This window comes from Muntiacus reevesi, chromosome 10, assembly GCF_963930625.1.
Source record: "Muntiacus reevesi chromosome 10, mMunRee1.1, whole genome shotgun sequence".
In the NCBI taxonomy this organism is placed as follows: Eukaryota; Metazoa; Chordata; class Mammalia; order Artiodactyla; family Cervidae; genus Muntiacus; species Muntiacus reevesi.
Window position 1 is genome coordinate 68,223,536 of NC_089258.1, and position 14,478 is coordinate 68,238,013.

The window sequence follows — 14,478 nt, forward strand, 5'->3', positions numbered from 1 at the left end:
AGCTCAGTGGCAGGCAGTCAGCTTAGGAGAAAATGGAACTAGAAAGTTGAAGACAGTGAGTGTGGACAGCTCTTTCTTTCAAGGAATTTTGCTGTAAATGGGAGTTGTGATATGAATTAGCAATTAGCAGGTTGGTGGCGGGAAGATGAGATAGTTCTCTTTTTGTTTCTGTTTCCTTAGTGAAGTAAGAGATGAAGTTGTTCTCTGACCAAAAAGGACGGACAAGTGTTGGAGGTGTTGGAAGCATGAAGAGACAGAAAGAAGTATGATACAGTCCTCTTGAGAGTGGGAAAGTGGGAAATGTAGACTAATTAACAGTCATTACTGAGGGTTCACGGGGTGTGTGCATGAATTGAAAGCTCATAATTGAAACTCATAATTGTGTTTTATTTTCAACTGTAGTCAACTGTTTGGGTATAGGCATAAGTAAGTGCCATGGAAGAAGGAAGGAACAAAAGAGTTGAGTCCACAGGAGCGAATGATTAATATGGGCAAGGGAGGAGAGTAAAGCATAGGGGGTGTGGGGAGCAGTGAGAAGAATAATGGGAAAGGAAAGGCAGTAGGTCAGTGGACTTGGTTCTGAAAGTGTGCCAGAATTGTTGTATTGCAGAAGTCATGCTGGTGTTCAGAGGATGGAATACTTGCAGTTGGCATTTGGAAGTAATGACTTTATTGACAATTTTAAGATCAAGGGTATGGTTATGGGCTTCCTTGGTAGCTCAGATGATATAAAGAACCCACCTGCAATGCGGGAGACCCCAGTTTGATTCCTGGATCAGAAGATCCATTGGAGGAGGGCAGGACAACCAACTCCAGAATTCTTGGGCTTCCTTGGTGGCTCAGATGGTAAAGCATTCGCCTGCAGTGCAGGAGACCTGGGTTTGATCCCTGGGTTGGGAAGATCCCCTGGAGGAGGGCATGGCAACCCACTCCAGTTTTCTTGACTGGAGAATCCCCATGGGCAGAGGAGCCTGGCTGTTTACAGTTGATGGGGTCGCAAAGAGTCAGACACGACTGAGCGACTAAGCCCAGCACATGGTTATGGGTAGGGTGGCTGAGATCAGCTGAGGAAAAGATGGCTGGAAATGGAGGGATTGAGGAACTGAAAAGGCCACATTCTTAGGCAGAGAGTTTCTGTGAATGTTGAAATCACTAGGAGTTATCACAGAAATAGAGGGAAGAAAGAGACAGTGAACCAAGTGCTGAAATCTTCAGTGATGTGATTTTGAGACCACAAGATAGCTGCAACTAGTAGGAAAAGCTGACGATGTAATCCAACATGCAGTGCTTCAGAGGAGCTGCACTTGTTGAAGGATGCACGAAGTGGTGATGAAGAGTAGGAATTATAAGCAGGGGAAGGGTTTGGGAAAGGCGGGCAAGTTATGTGGTGTTTGCGGAGACACCATCAGACAGAATGAAGCTGAAAGTTCGGAAGTGATCACTTATGAGAAAGGCTTGCATCTTATTTTGTGGTGACTGGTAATGAGGACAGTGAGGGGTGTCTGCTGGGTGAGGTTATATTTACCCAGTTGTTTCAGTAAGCAGCGTCCCATATGGTGGTCTGTTGGTTTCTGATGTTGAAACAGTGCAGGTGAGGTCAGATTCTCATTTCTACCTTCACCTTCTGCCAAGGTTGAGGACCACTGGGCTATAATATGTATGAATGCAGATCAGTTAGAATTTAGTCTAAAATTTTAAAGAACGGAAATTTGGAAGGGAAATAAAGTGATTGAGGTGATTTTGGGATAGGTTAAGGAAGTCTTTCTGTTGCAGTTCGTTTAAAGAAACAAAATGAAAATTTAAGCCCTGCTAGTGTTTAAATAAATATCTCTGCTTTGTAATTTTAAAATTAGTACTGATACTTTTATTCCAGAGGAGGAAATACTACCTAGTGACGTGAAGAAACAATTGACTTCGCTCTCCAAGGAGATGATGGATCTGGCTGAATGTCTTCCGGATACTTTTGGAAATCTGGAAAATCCACAGAGGTTAAATGTTTCTGTTTTTTTTTTTTTAAATCAATTCTGTTTGTTCTTATTGCATTTTTCTAAATACGGTAAAGAAGTTCTTTAGGGTTGATTCATAAATTTGCTTGAATACATGCACACAGACTGATGTATAAATTTGAGAAATATCTCCCAATTGTGAAATTGTGCACAAAAGTTGGAGGCTTCTCTGCTTTGTAGGATGCTTTATGAAGCAAAGCTGAATAAAACTCTTATGTTCACTTGAACGAAATGTTGAAGATTCAGTGTTCTTTTTCTTTCTGTTTATGGGCCTTTTTCATTTAATTATATTTATAGTTTGGTCACTTGAAATCAGTAAATAGGAGCAACTTTTAAACCTGTAACCTCATTTTTCTGGTTATTAAGTGATTATTATATGAGAATTCTACCTAGTCAGTAGACTATTAAAACAAGAGGCATTTAGATTTTAAAGAGTGTTTTATATAGCTGAAACATTGAAAAAAAAGTGAAAGAGTTAGTTGCTCAGTCATGTCCAACTCTTTGCAACCACATGGACTGTAGCCCACCATGCTCCTCTGTCCATGGAATTCTCCAGGCAACAGTACTGAAGTGGATTGCCATTCCCTTCTCTAGGGAGTCTTCCTGACCCAGGGATCAAACCCAGGTCTCCTGCATTGCAGGCAGATTCTACACGGTCTGAGCCAAGCAATAGGTAACTTTTGACATTTGAATTAACAGATATTGGACTACTGGTTGTTGTTGTTTAGTTGCTCAGTTGTGTCCGACTCTTTTGCAATTCCATGGACTGTAGCTTCCAGTAGCTACTTCTTGGAATCTGGCTTTGCTCTGTCCTCAATGGATGAATGACTCCCTTATAAAACCTCTAAAAACAGGAGTGCTCTTGAACAGTGATTGAGTATAACGTGGTAACACAATTTTGAGGCTAACATCCTTTGTAGAAATGTGAAGCAGTTAATTGAAATAGAATTCTGACTCTGAAAAAATGCAGTGTTAATGTATTCTTTTTTGGATGAGGTTTGTGATATATTTTGATAGATTTCAAAGTATGAGATAGAAATTCAGCTTTTTCAAAGTAATTTTCCTCCTGGCAATTTGTTTTAGTAGTTGCTATGTAACTTTGAGGATATCTGAAAGAAATAACTGTCAAATGGGAAAAGGTACTAATAAAGCTATTTCATATTCATTTTTACATTTTTCCCTTCGTGAAAGAAGAAAATACCATTTATATGAAAAATTACTACTCACATGCATTTCAGGTTCTTTTCTAGGAATTAAAATAACTGTTGAGTATAAATTACATGTGCTTAATGCTTTGCTTTATAATATCAAAGCTAAGTAGGTTTTCTTAAATTTTGAGAATGGGCAATATTGGATTCTTTTTTTTTTAATTGAAATATAATTGTTTTACAATGTTATTAGTTTCTGCTCTACAACAACATGAATCAGCTGTATGTATACATATATCTCCTCTGCTCTTGAGCTTCCCCCCCACCTCCCTGGATTCATTTTTAATAAAGGTAGATCTTATAAACTTTTAGTGGGTCAAAGCAAGAACTAGTTAAGATCTTTTGTTTCAGATTCTCTGTAACAAGTCTATGCTGTCGCTTCATTTATTTAGATACATCTCTGAACTGGGGGAGAACAAAAAAGATCTGTGAATAGCCAAAATACATGCCATAAGCATGAATTCATATCCACTTAACTGCAGTTCCAGTGGAGTGCATGAGGCCACGTTCAGGGCATATTTGCTTTGCATTTATGACACAGTTTGACAAGCTTGGATGTATGCTTAACATGAAAATCAAGAATGGATAAGGAGTGACACCATAAACAGTTAGTTTGAGGCTAAACACTCCTGACACTTGGTAAGCACGCAAGTCAGGTGTCGAGTGTAGAAGTTCCTTGCTATACTAGTGAGGAGCCCAGAAACTATAAGCATGAAGGGCATGAAGAGCGACTTTAATCCAGTGTGTCCTTTAAGTGAAGGTCTTCTTATTAAAAAGCATTAAAACTGGTCCTTAGAGTTAACACAATTAAAGTTTCATTCACCTTTCTTAATTTTTTTTTTTAGGATTTCCCTACTACTGAAGGATATTTCAGAAAATCTGTATTCATTGAGGATGATGATGTTTGGCTCTACTCAGAAGGAACTGAGACCCAGCAGTAATTTTCACTTACTACCGCTGGAAGAGCCAACTGCGGGTGAGGTACAAGAGAAACAGATTAGAGCACGTAACATTTTTCCTGAAGTTAAAGATGAGGCATTGGATGCAACACCTGATGGTTTAATTGAACATGATGGAGAAGAGGTACTTGGAAATCAAATGAAACAAGAAGATGGAGTTGAAGATGGACTGGAAGGCAATAAGTTGAAAGAGAATACAGAAAGAAATTGTTTGATGTCATTAGATATTACAGAAGATGAGCTCCGACTTTTGGAACAACAGGCTCAGGAAAAACATCTTACTGATGTTACTTGCACATCTCCTGAGGTACTGAATACAGTAAAGAGCAAATAGTTTTCATTCATGAAGGTGGTTGGCTGATTCTTTCTATAGATGGGCAGATAGTAAATATTTTAGGCTTTGCAGACCACCTGGTTTCTGCCCAGTTTTGCCAGTTTGGTATGAAAGCGGCTGTAGACCAGCAGCCTGTCTGTATTTTAATAAAACTTTATTTACAAAAGCAAAAAGGTGGGCTGGGTTTGGCTTGTGAGCTGTTGTTTGCTACTCCTGACTTAGTATGATCAACAGCATTTTATCCTGGAAAGATTTTTAGTGTCAGTACACATTTGTTATCATTTGCTAAGCATATATTTCTCCTGCTTTTTTACCTAGTATATACCTCTTCTTTTTGTAGATCCCTACATACCTACTAGAGTTTACTTTTCCAAATGTGATTCTTGAGGGTAGTTTTGTTTGCTCTTATGGGTTTTCTCTACTTGATATTCTGAGAGGGTTTCTAATAAACCCATATTTTTACTTGACACCCCCCTATACTGTCATCTAGAGTCAGAAACCTCATTTTGTTCTTGATAGATTATTGTTAAACATTGTATATTTTTTCTCAACTTCATGTTTAGATTTTCTAATCATATTCTGATTTGATTAATTTGTGAGATCATGTTTTTTTTGTTTGCTAATAACTTAAGCATATTTTTTGAAATAGTGAAGTTGTATTAGCGGAATTATGGTGTTTCTTTAAGACAAAAGAGACATACAGCTGTAAACTTTTTATCTCATTTGTTTTTAATTAATTAAAAAATTATCTCTATTGGCCATATTTGGTGGAATTGTATACATTTTAAAAATAATAACTGCATTTTAAAGTTTTAAAATTAGATTTGAAAGTCATTTAATAGGATTATTTACTCAGTTTTCTAAGAACAGATTCTCAGTATTTCTTTGTATTTGGTGACTATATTAGTAATCACTTCTATCAGTATGCAAATACATTTTAGCATTGTTTTCAAACTGTTTTCATACCAACAATTTGTAAAGTGGACTCCACTTTTGGGAAATATCTTTTGCTAATGTCTGCAGTACCTTCTGATTTTCTAGAAATTTCATATTAGGTATTCACTTTAAAGTGATAGGTTTCATATAATGATACAGAATTATGATCAGGATTTCATGATCTGACTCACATCTTTTACCCTATATATTACAATTTTTTATTGTGTAATAATTATTAGCATTTAAAAAATTAATGAGACCTCATTTAAAAAATAAAAGAGTAAGGCTTATTTTAAGATCTTTTTTAAAGGTTAAGTTTTGAACTTAATTAAGTCTATACTTCCTTTTCCTATTTCCAGTTTAAATTTTAGACTTTTTTGGGGTCCTTCTGTATTTCTTTGGTGGGTTTCTTTCATACAGGTTACTATCATTGGACATTTGCTTTGTAAGGATTGCCAGATTATTGTAGTTTCTTCATATTTCCACATTGGCAATAGCTGAATAAATAACTTATCTGACACTATTTTCCAAATACCTGTAGATGCTATTTGTAAAATATCCAAATTTATTTAAAGGTATTATTAGTCATTGTAACTTTTTGTGATCTTTTAAAAATCAGTGTCTATAAGAGAACAAGTATAGTTCCTGGCTTTGTACAGAATTTCTCAATATTGCAAAGAGGTTCCTTACTCAAAAAGTTTGGGAACCACAGTTTGGGCTTTTTTTAAACTATAAATGAATTTGTCATTTGTACTCTCATTTAGAGAGTATGGACTATTTCAAGCTTGTTTATCTATCTTGTTTGTTAGGTAAACAAGTTAGGTAGTTTTGCTCTTTTTATTTGCTTCTTTGTTTCTATATTTTTTCCTCCTTCTCTTTTTTCCTTCCTACCATCCTCTTTCCCTACCTTTCTGTCTACCTGTCACATAAACATATAAATAATATTATAAATTTATTAGTGACGAATAGGAGGTGGTCTAAAGATATTTAGTGTAAAGGAACTTTATTTTGTAGAAAAGAGGGTATTGAGTCAATTATACTGGAAACTAATGTTTGACATACTTTTTTTTTTAAAGCATTCATCTTTCAAGGATAATGAAGAGGATCTATCTTACATAATTGAGAGTGATGAAGATTTAGAAATGGAGATGCTTAAGGTTTGTTTACCATTACGGAAAATTACTTCTAGTTCTTTACAATGGACATTAATTAAGTAAAATATTGCCTGATTCTAAACTGGTCCTACCACAATGAGATTGCTGTCACTTATGTAGCATTAGATTTTGTTTTCCTTTTCATATTTCTAATATGTCTTTGTATGGCCTATGTATAATGTATTAGCAGTAGTGATGTAGAAGTTCTTAGGCAGTTAGTGTAGGAACTCTGAGACCTTGGCCTGTTTTAACAAGCATCCCACTCCATTAAACTAAGCCTATCTCCTTTGTCCCGAATTACTGGCTCTTAGAGGAAGATGTCCTTGGTCTGATAAATTATCAGCACTCAGATCCAGGAAGGGTAGTAATTAACTTGTGTTCCATATGCCCGAGGGAAAAAAAACTGAGGATCATTAATCTTTAGTGCATACATCTGGTCCATTGTAAAATGGCTGGGAGTCATGAGAAATGGTTGCGGATGGTGACTTAATGTCTAAGAAAACTAAGAACCCAGGAATCAAAAGAAGCCATAAAGATGTCAAGTCAAACATTGTGGTCTTTAAGCTGATGGTTAGAAACAACATATGTTAAAAGTAAGAACCAATCAAAAGTGTACAAATCATTAGGAGTAAGGATAGAAACTGCTGTTAAGTCCCACCTTTGTGGGAACTTCACCCGCTTTCAGTGTCTGTCCTGAGAGCTTTGTACTTTGTGAAGTAAATCCTATTTGCTTGCTGCTGTGAGTGTTCTGAGTGTTCATAAAGTTCATTCTTTGGCTCTGTGAGTAGGAACTTGGATTCTCATTTCAGTAGTTTACTAATTAGGTCACTTTCTTTTCATCTTTCCCTGGAACGTGGGTAGTGGTTCAGCTCTCCAGTATTTGAAACAGGTTTCTCTTTCCTCCCATCCATGTGTGTCCACTTTTATTTGGAAGTTCTGTTTTTATACATTCCATCTTCTTTACTTTGGTTTTATTTGCTGTGGATGTTTTCTTTCATACATAATTTTCTAATGTTTTAAGTGATTCAGTTTCCCCCTATTACCAAGTTGAAAATAGTATTTTATAATTTATGTATATTCTACTTCTTCACCTGACCTCTAGTTTTTTCATCAAATCTTATGAATCAAGGATGGACAATTAGAAAGAAAAGCCTAAACTTAGCTAAATTAAGGGAAAATGAAGAAAAACATGTGGTGAATGGAAGTTCACCATTATGCATACTTTTTAGTTCTCATCTTTAGGTCGATGTGATTTTTCTTTTTATGAAATGAGATTTAAGTTCCTGATTCTTTGAATTTTGAGACAGTGTACTGAGTTGTGATAAGAATGTGGATTCTGAATGTGAATGTGGGTTTAAAGTCTACCTTCTCACTTAATTAACTGTGTGACTTTGGGCACGTTTCTTAGCTTTTTGATACTCTATTAACAGTTGTGTTTATTATTAAGGTGTTACTTGTGAAGGGTTTAACTAAAGAGCCTGGCATTTCCTAAGTGTAATAAATACTAGCTAACAGTAATAAAAGGATATAAATACTAAATCATATGCCTTTATTGATGAACCATTTCTCTGAAGAGTCCTATTAAAGTAGTGGATTTATAGGATACTTTCGGACTTCTACAAATTTATGTTATATATTGAACCTCTTAGAAGGCAACTTGGGTGCACAGATAAAAGTACTTTTTTTTTACAAGTATGTTCATTGACCGGAATAAAAAAATGTGAAAGAGAATCTCTTTTTTTCCCTTTTGCAGGCCTGAAATGAATACTTTTTAAAAAACCTTTTAAGTCAGGCTTACTAAATAGAAGTTTTAATATAAAGAGAAAATGACAACTGTGGTTTAATAATTCTTCCTGTTATTTCTCATTAAGAAATTTTACAGATGAAACAATTTTGAGATACCTGCAGATTCATCAAAGAGATAATCTTCATTTAGGGGAGGAAATCAGATACCAAGCCAAAATGAAAGCATTTGTTTTACATTTGTAATATTCCTTTCCTAAAATCATTTCAATGTTTTTGTTGTTGCTTTGACAACTCAAGAAACACATTTATTGTTGGCTTATAGTTTAAAATTTATGCTTCCTCAAAAATAATGTCACTGACACATGATACAGAGAAACTCATTACAAGAATCACATTAAAACCCACATTTACCACTTGGGAATTGGAAGCATTGAAGTATGATAAAGAAAAAAATGTTTTAAATAATCTAAATGCAAAATTTATGAAAACTTTCCCTAGGGCCAGTTCATTGTATGCTATTAATGAACCCTGTTTGTGCTGGCAGTATTCCATCTTTGGCCTTATGCCTGAGAAACCATTCTTGAGCACATATTTAAACAGGAGCACACATGTTCTTTTGTGGTATTGCTTGCGCATCTGCCAGCTTTGAACAAAATTGTAGGCTCTGTTAATAATACTCCTTTTGTGTTTGCTGAAAAAGATACTGCACTCTCAATGCTTTTGCTTTGAAAAATTCTTTTAAATGTTCAGTCTTTAGAAAACCTCAACAGTGGTGTGGTAGATCCAAATCATTCAAAATGCACAGAAATGGAAAAAAATCTGAATCTTCCTTCTGAAGAAGATGATGAAGATGAGATTGAAGCTATTGAAGAGGAAAAAGAAGTTGATGAAGGTAAGCACTATCATGTGTTTGAACTGACTCGTCTCTGATACCTATCACTGATTTTAGTTTAGGTTTTAATTTTAAACATTTTGGACGTTGAGGATTCTGTGGCATGTAGTTAATTCGGCCCTGAAAACTTGCCATTAAGTCCTGTAGCGCTTTGGTCTTCATAAAGCACAATCATACTACTTAGAAAAGTAAGTAATAAAAGTGTTATATCATTTGGTGAACATGGTGACTTTTCATCCTGAATTTTGTATTTTATCAAAAATGATAAAAAAATAATTTAATAAGAAGCAGGGACTTGCCCGATGGCTCAGCGGTAAAGAATCTACCTGCGATGATGGAGACAGAGGAGACATGGGTTCACTCCTTGGGTCGGGAAGATCCGCTGGAGGAGGAAATGGCAACCCACTCCATTACCCCAGTAATCTTTCCTGGAAAATCCCATGGACAGAGGAGCCTGGTGTACTACAGTCCATAGGGTTGCAAAGAGTCAGACATGACTGAGCACAGTACAGAAATAAGAAATAATAAATTAATTACTTATATTAAACATTATTATAAATGGTGTTGATAAATATCTGCCCTTCAGGTGCTTATTACTTAAAATAAGTGGCAAAGTGTCAAATAGCAAAATGGGCTAATTTTCATCTTGTATGTGGAAACTCTAATAAAGAATCTACTTAATGAATCTTCTGTCATTTACGTATAAGTGATGATACTCATTATGACAAGCTGTAGGCATCTTCTCATGGAGTAGAACGCTCTCTGGAGCTAGATTTCTTCAATGTTATAATATGGAATATTTAAGATACATTGCATAGATGGAAAATATATGAAAATGTTAAAGTTTTTTCCTTTGTTTTCTTGTATTAAACATGGACAAATACTCATTTGTTTAGAGATGGGTTTTCTCGACTCTTTGCTTTGCTCTTTCTTGGCAACTCATGAATCCTTCAACTAGAGGAAAAAATGAAAATCAGTGGGGTGAAGTTACCATTACTCCATTCTACTTTGCAGTTGGAATTTTGATCAGAGATTTTTGGTGGAATGGTAATTAAAATGAAGGTTTTACATATGGATTTTATTTGTGACAGTAATTAATTCCTGCTTACTGTTGACTGAAAATTGGTTATATTATAAAATTTGGATTGCTATTTTGTTTGCCATGGTTGGCTCTAAATGTTAGTTTTTAGAAGTATAATTCTAAAACATTGTATTTTTATGAAGCTAGCAAAAGTGTGAATCATAGCAAAGTTCTTATCCTTAGTATTAAGAAATTAATCAAATAATCTATCTGGAGTTGTGCCTGGTACCCAAAGGAAAAATAAGTGTAAGTGTATTTAAAAACCACAGTGATGTTTGGTACCTACCAGTATATTCTTTCGTTGACTCAATTGGACATGTTCAGTTCAGTTCAGTTCTGTTGCTCAGTTGTGTCCAACTCTTTGTGATCCGATGAACCGCAGCATGCCAGGCCTCCCTGTCCATCACCATCTCCCGGAGTCCTCCCAAACCCACGTCCATTGAGTCCGTTGTGCCATCCAACCATCTCATCCTCTGCCGTCCCCTTCTTCTGCCCTCAGTCTTTCCCAGCGTCAGGGTCTTTCCAGTGAGTCAGTTCTTCGCATCAGGTGGCCAGATTATTGGAGCTTCAGCTTCAACATCAGTGCTTCCAATGAACACCCAGGACTGATCTCCTTGAGGATGGACTGGTTGGATCTCCTTGCAGTCCAAGGGACTCTCAAGAGTCTTCTCCAACACCACAGTTCAAAAGCATCAATTCTTCGGCGCTCAAATTTCTTCACAGTCCAACTCTCACATCCGTACATGACCACTGGAAAAACCATAGCCTTGACTAGATGGACCTTTGTTGACAAAGTAATGTCTCTACTTTTTAATATGCTGTCTAGGTTGGTCATAACTTTCCTTCCAAGGAGTAAACGTCTTTTAATTTCATGGCTACAATCACCATCTGCAGTGATTTTGGAGCCCAGAAAAATAAAGTCAGCCACTGTTTCCACTGTTTTCCCATCTATTTCCCATGAAGTGATGGGACTGGATGTCATGATCTTAGTTTTCTGAATGTTGAGGTTTAAGCCAACTTTTTCACTCTCCTCTTTCACTTTCATCAAGAGGCTCTTTGGTTCTTCTTCACTTTCTGCCATTGAGCAAACTCTGGGAGATGGTGAAGGACAGGGAAGCCTGGCATGCTGCAGTCCTTGGGATCGCAAAGAGTCTGACATGACTGACTGAACAACAACACAGCAACTAGGTTCTTTAAAAGAAGTCAATAAAATAAAACTTCCTCTCACTTTGTGTGCCTTTATTTTAACATAAATGCTCATTTTATTCTAAGACTGTCTGTTACCAGGACCTACTGAAAAGCAAATTAACTGCCTCAAGACCTACTTTGGCCATTCTACTTTTAAGCCGTGAGTATAGTCTCAGTTAATTAAACTGCATATTTACTGTTTTCTTTACAAACTTTAAAAGACAAATAATCCATCCACTGAACAGTATAAGTACAACTTCGTTATAGTTTACACATGCTACACTGTAATTTTTCTAAGTGCAGAATTACTTTGAAGTAATATTTATGTAAAATTCATATCTGCACATTGTTTTTATAAGTGAGGAAAAATGGTTTTCCTTAAGATAGAGTTCTGAGTTTAAATACATTAATAAATTCATCTTAAGTTAATCCTGACTTTTATTTTATTACAAAAGTATCTGTGTGCCTGTTTTGTGCATCTTATTGTCTAAAGCATGTTGACGTACTAGAAATTCATAAGACAGTAGTTTGAAAAATAGTGACTATCATATCTGTTTTAACATAGTCAAATGTATTTACATCCAAGGGAGCACACTTACAAGTTTTAAAATGAGAGGAATACAAATGAGATGAAGAACAAGTAAATTTGAATAAAACTGTTGGTAATAGGAATGTAAAAATCTAGACTGTTTTTTTTCTCTTCTGATCTTAAAACATTTTTTTTAGATTAAACTGTGTCCTACACATAATACACATCAATGTACATATCAATGAATTTTCACAAACCAGACACCCTGTGTAGCCAGCATTCCAATAAGAAAGAATAAATCATTATCAGCGTACCAGAAGCTCACCTTTCCAGTTGTTTTTCCCTCAAAATTTTATTAAAAGAAATTTCAAAGATACAGTAGTTTTTTTTTTTTTTACTATGAATACCTGTATATTCACTGTTAATTCACTATTAGCATTTTAGTATACTTGCTTTATCACATATTGATTATCTGTCTATCCACTTTTTAATCCATTCAATTTTTATTAATAAAATGCATCTCAAGATAAATTGTAGGCATCTTTACACTCCACTGTAACTACTTCACCATGTAAATCATTAACTATAGTTAAATATTTATGTTACTTTTGAGCTAAAATTTGCATGTAAGGAAATGGTTAAACTTAAGTGTTTAACACTGGCAAGTCTTAAGTGTACATGCACATCTGCATGTAATCTAAACTCTTTTAAAAATATGCTGCGTTACAATCACTCCAAAAAGTTCCCTTATTTCCCTTCTTAGTCAGTCCTTGCACCTAGAGCATTTCTCTTATTTATTTAAATGAGTGATTCTGTTGGATATCTAGATTGAAGCTTGGAATTTATTTTATATTTTAGATACAGGTAATAAAATGTAATGCAAATATAAATGGAAATCCTAGTTGTTCAGTCACCTTGAATGGGAAGTTGGTCAAGTGGAAGTTCTGCTTTAAAGTTCCAGAATTCACGTATTTTTATTGAAACTTGGAAATGTAAAAGAAATTCTGGAGGAAATGAAAAAATAAAATGGCTTTATCACATATCGATTATCTGTCTATCCACTTTTTAATCCATTCAATTTTTATTAATAAAGTGCATCTCGGGGTAAATTGTAGACATCCTTACACTCCCTTCTAATTACTTCAGCAGGTAAATCATTAACTATAGTTAAATGTTTATTTATTTATTTTACTTTTAAGTTAAAATTTACATGTAAGGAAATGGTTAGACTTAACTTGTCTCTTCCATTTCTTATTAGTAAAACAGTGCAGCATTTTGCTTTTCATCCTCCAGGGTTCAGTGGAAAGTGATTTATTCTGTACTGGAAGAAAGAAGAGATAATGTTGTTGTCATGGCAACTGGTAAGTTGTACTTAAGCAAATAACTTTGTCCTTTAAAAAATAAAGCTTCAAGATTTTGAAATACTTAATCTTTCCATAAGGTGTGTATGTATACAAATGGTGTAAATTGTTGAAGAGAATGAGCTGAGGTTAGATGCTTGAATTTTGCATGAATTAACTCTTAGGAAGGTAGCACATTAGTAGTGACTGTTCATCTCATGCAAGTACATTGTAAGAAGAAATCAGAGTACCAACAATCTAATTTTATTTCTCTGAGTGTATTATTTTTATTTTAAGGGTATGGAAAGAGTCTGTGCTTCCAGTATCCACCTGTTTATGTAGGTGGGATTGGCCTTGTCATCTCTCCCCTTATTTCTTTGATGGAAGACCAAGTGCTTCAGCTTGAGTGAGTAAGGCTTTCAGAGCCACATTGCCACCCTTTTTTTTTTAACTCCTGTGAAGGAAATACTTGATTTATCATGTATGTTAAAATCTAGTTCCTATTAATACATTTCTATAAATGTTGCTTTGTCTTTACTAGTAATATATGACACTTTAGTGGAAGAGCTTAATCTTCTTTCTTGAGTTCTCTTTAATTTAGGGCTACCAGGTGACCCCCCCCAATTTTTTTTAAAAAGCAAATTTTATGCCGGTTAACACTACATATCACAAAATTATTTTCTCTGTTGGTTACCCTTCTTCTTTAGCTTGGTATGAAGTATATACATAGAGGTGTAGTTTTTATTTATGAAAAACATTTAAATTCCTTCAACCTATACTTGCAGTCTTTCTGGAAAATCCACCTTAACGACCAGTCTTCTAATATAGCCATTGAAGGAATTTATTTACCAAGTTAGTGAGTTATAAAAAGAGATTGCAAAGAAGAGAAATGTACATCATTATAAATTTTTGTTTCTTCTCACTTAAAAATGAAGTTGATATTTGTAGTGTGCACATGGTTCCAGGATATTTGTTTTTCTTCTTACAGAATATCCAGTATTCCAGCTTGTTTTCTTGGATCAGCACAGTCAAAAAATGTTGTAGAGGATATTAAATTGTAAGTTATTTATATGATTCCTGATCATGTTGTCTAGTGGCTGTGGTA

The 14,478-nt window shown here is 35.1% G+C and overlaps 1 protein-coding gene across 9 annotated transcripts in view; it reads left to right on the top strand.

The window, feature by feature from the left end:
* WRN (WRN RecQ like helicase) overlaps window positions 1-14,478 on the top strand; it is a 112,107-nt gene that overhangs the window by 33,328 nt on the left and 64,301 nt on the right. For 8 of the 9 annotated variants that reach the window (XM_065946573.1, XM_065946574.1, XM_065946578.1 and 5 more), the window contains 8 exons: window positions 1,874-1,988; window positions 4,060-4,480; window positions 6,520-6,600; window positions 9,094-9,235; window positions 11,589-11,664; window positions 13,327-13,394; window positions 13,671-13,779; window positions 14,362-14,430. In XM_065946573.1, the coding sequence (XP_065802645.1) occupies window positions 1,874-1,988; window positions 4,060-4,480; window positions 6,520-6,600; window positions 9,094-9,235; window positions 11,589-11,664; window positions 13,327-13,394; window positions 13,671-13,779; window positions 14,362-14,430 (1,081 nt within the window). Of the gene's footprint in view, window positions 1-181; window positions 264-1,873; window positions 1,989-4,059; window positions 4,481-6,519; window positions 6,601-9,093; window positions 9,236-11,588; window positions 11,665-13,326; window positions 13,395-13,670; window positions 13,780-14,361; window positions 14,431-14,478 lie in introns of those variants that run through there. The other variant, XM_065946582.1, reaches the window with a different exon arrangement.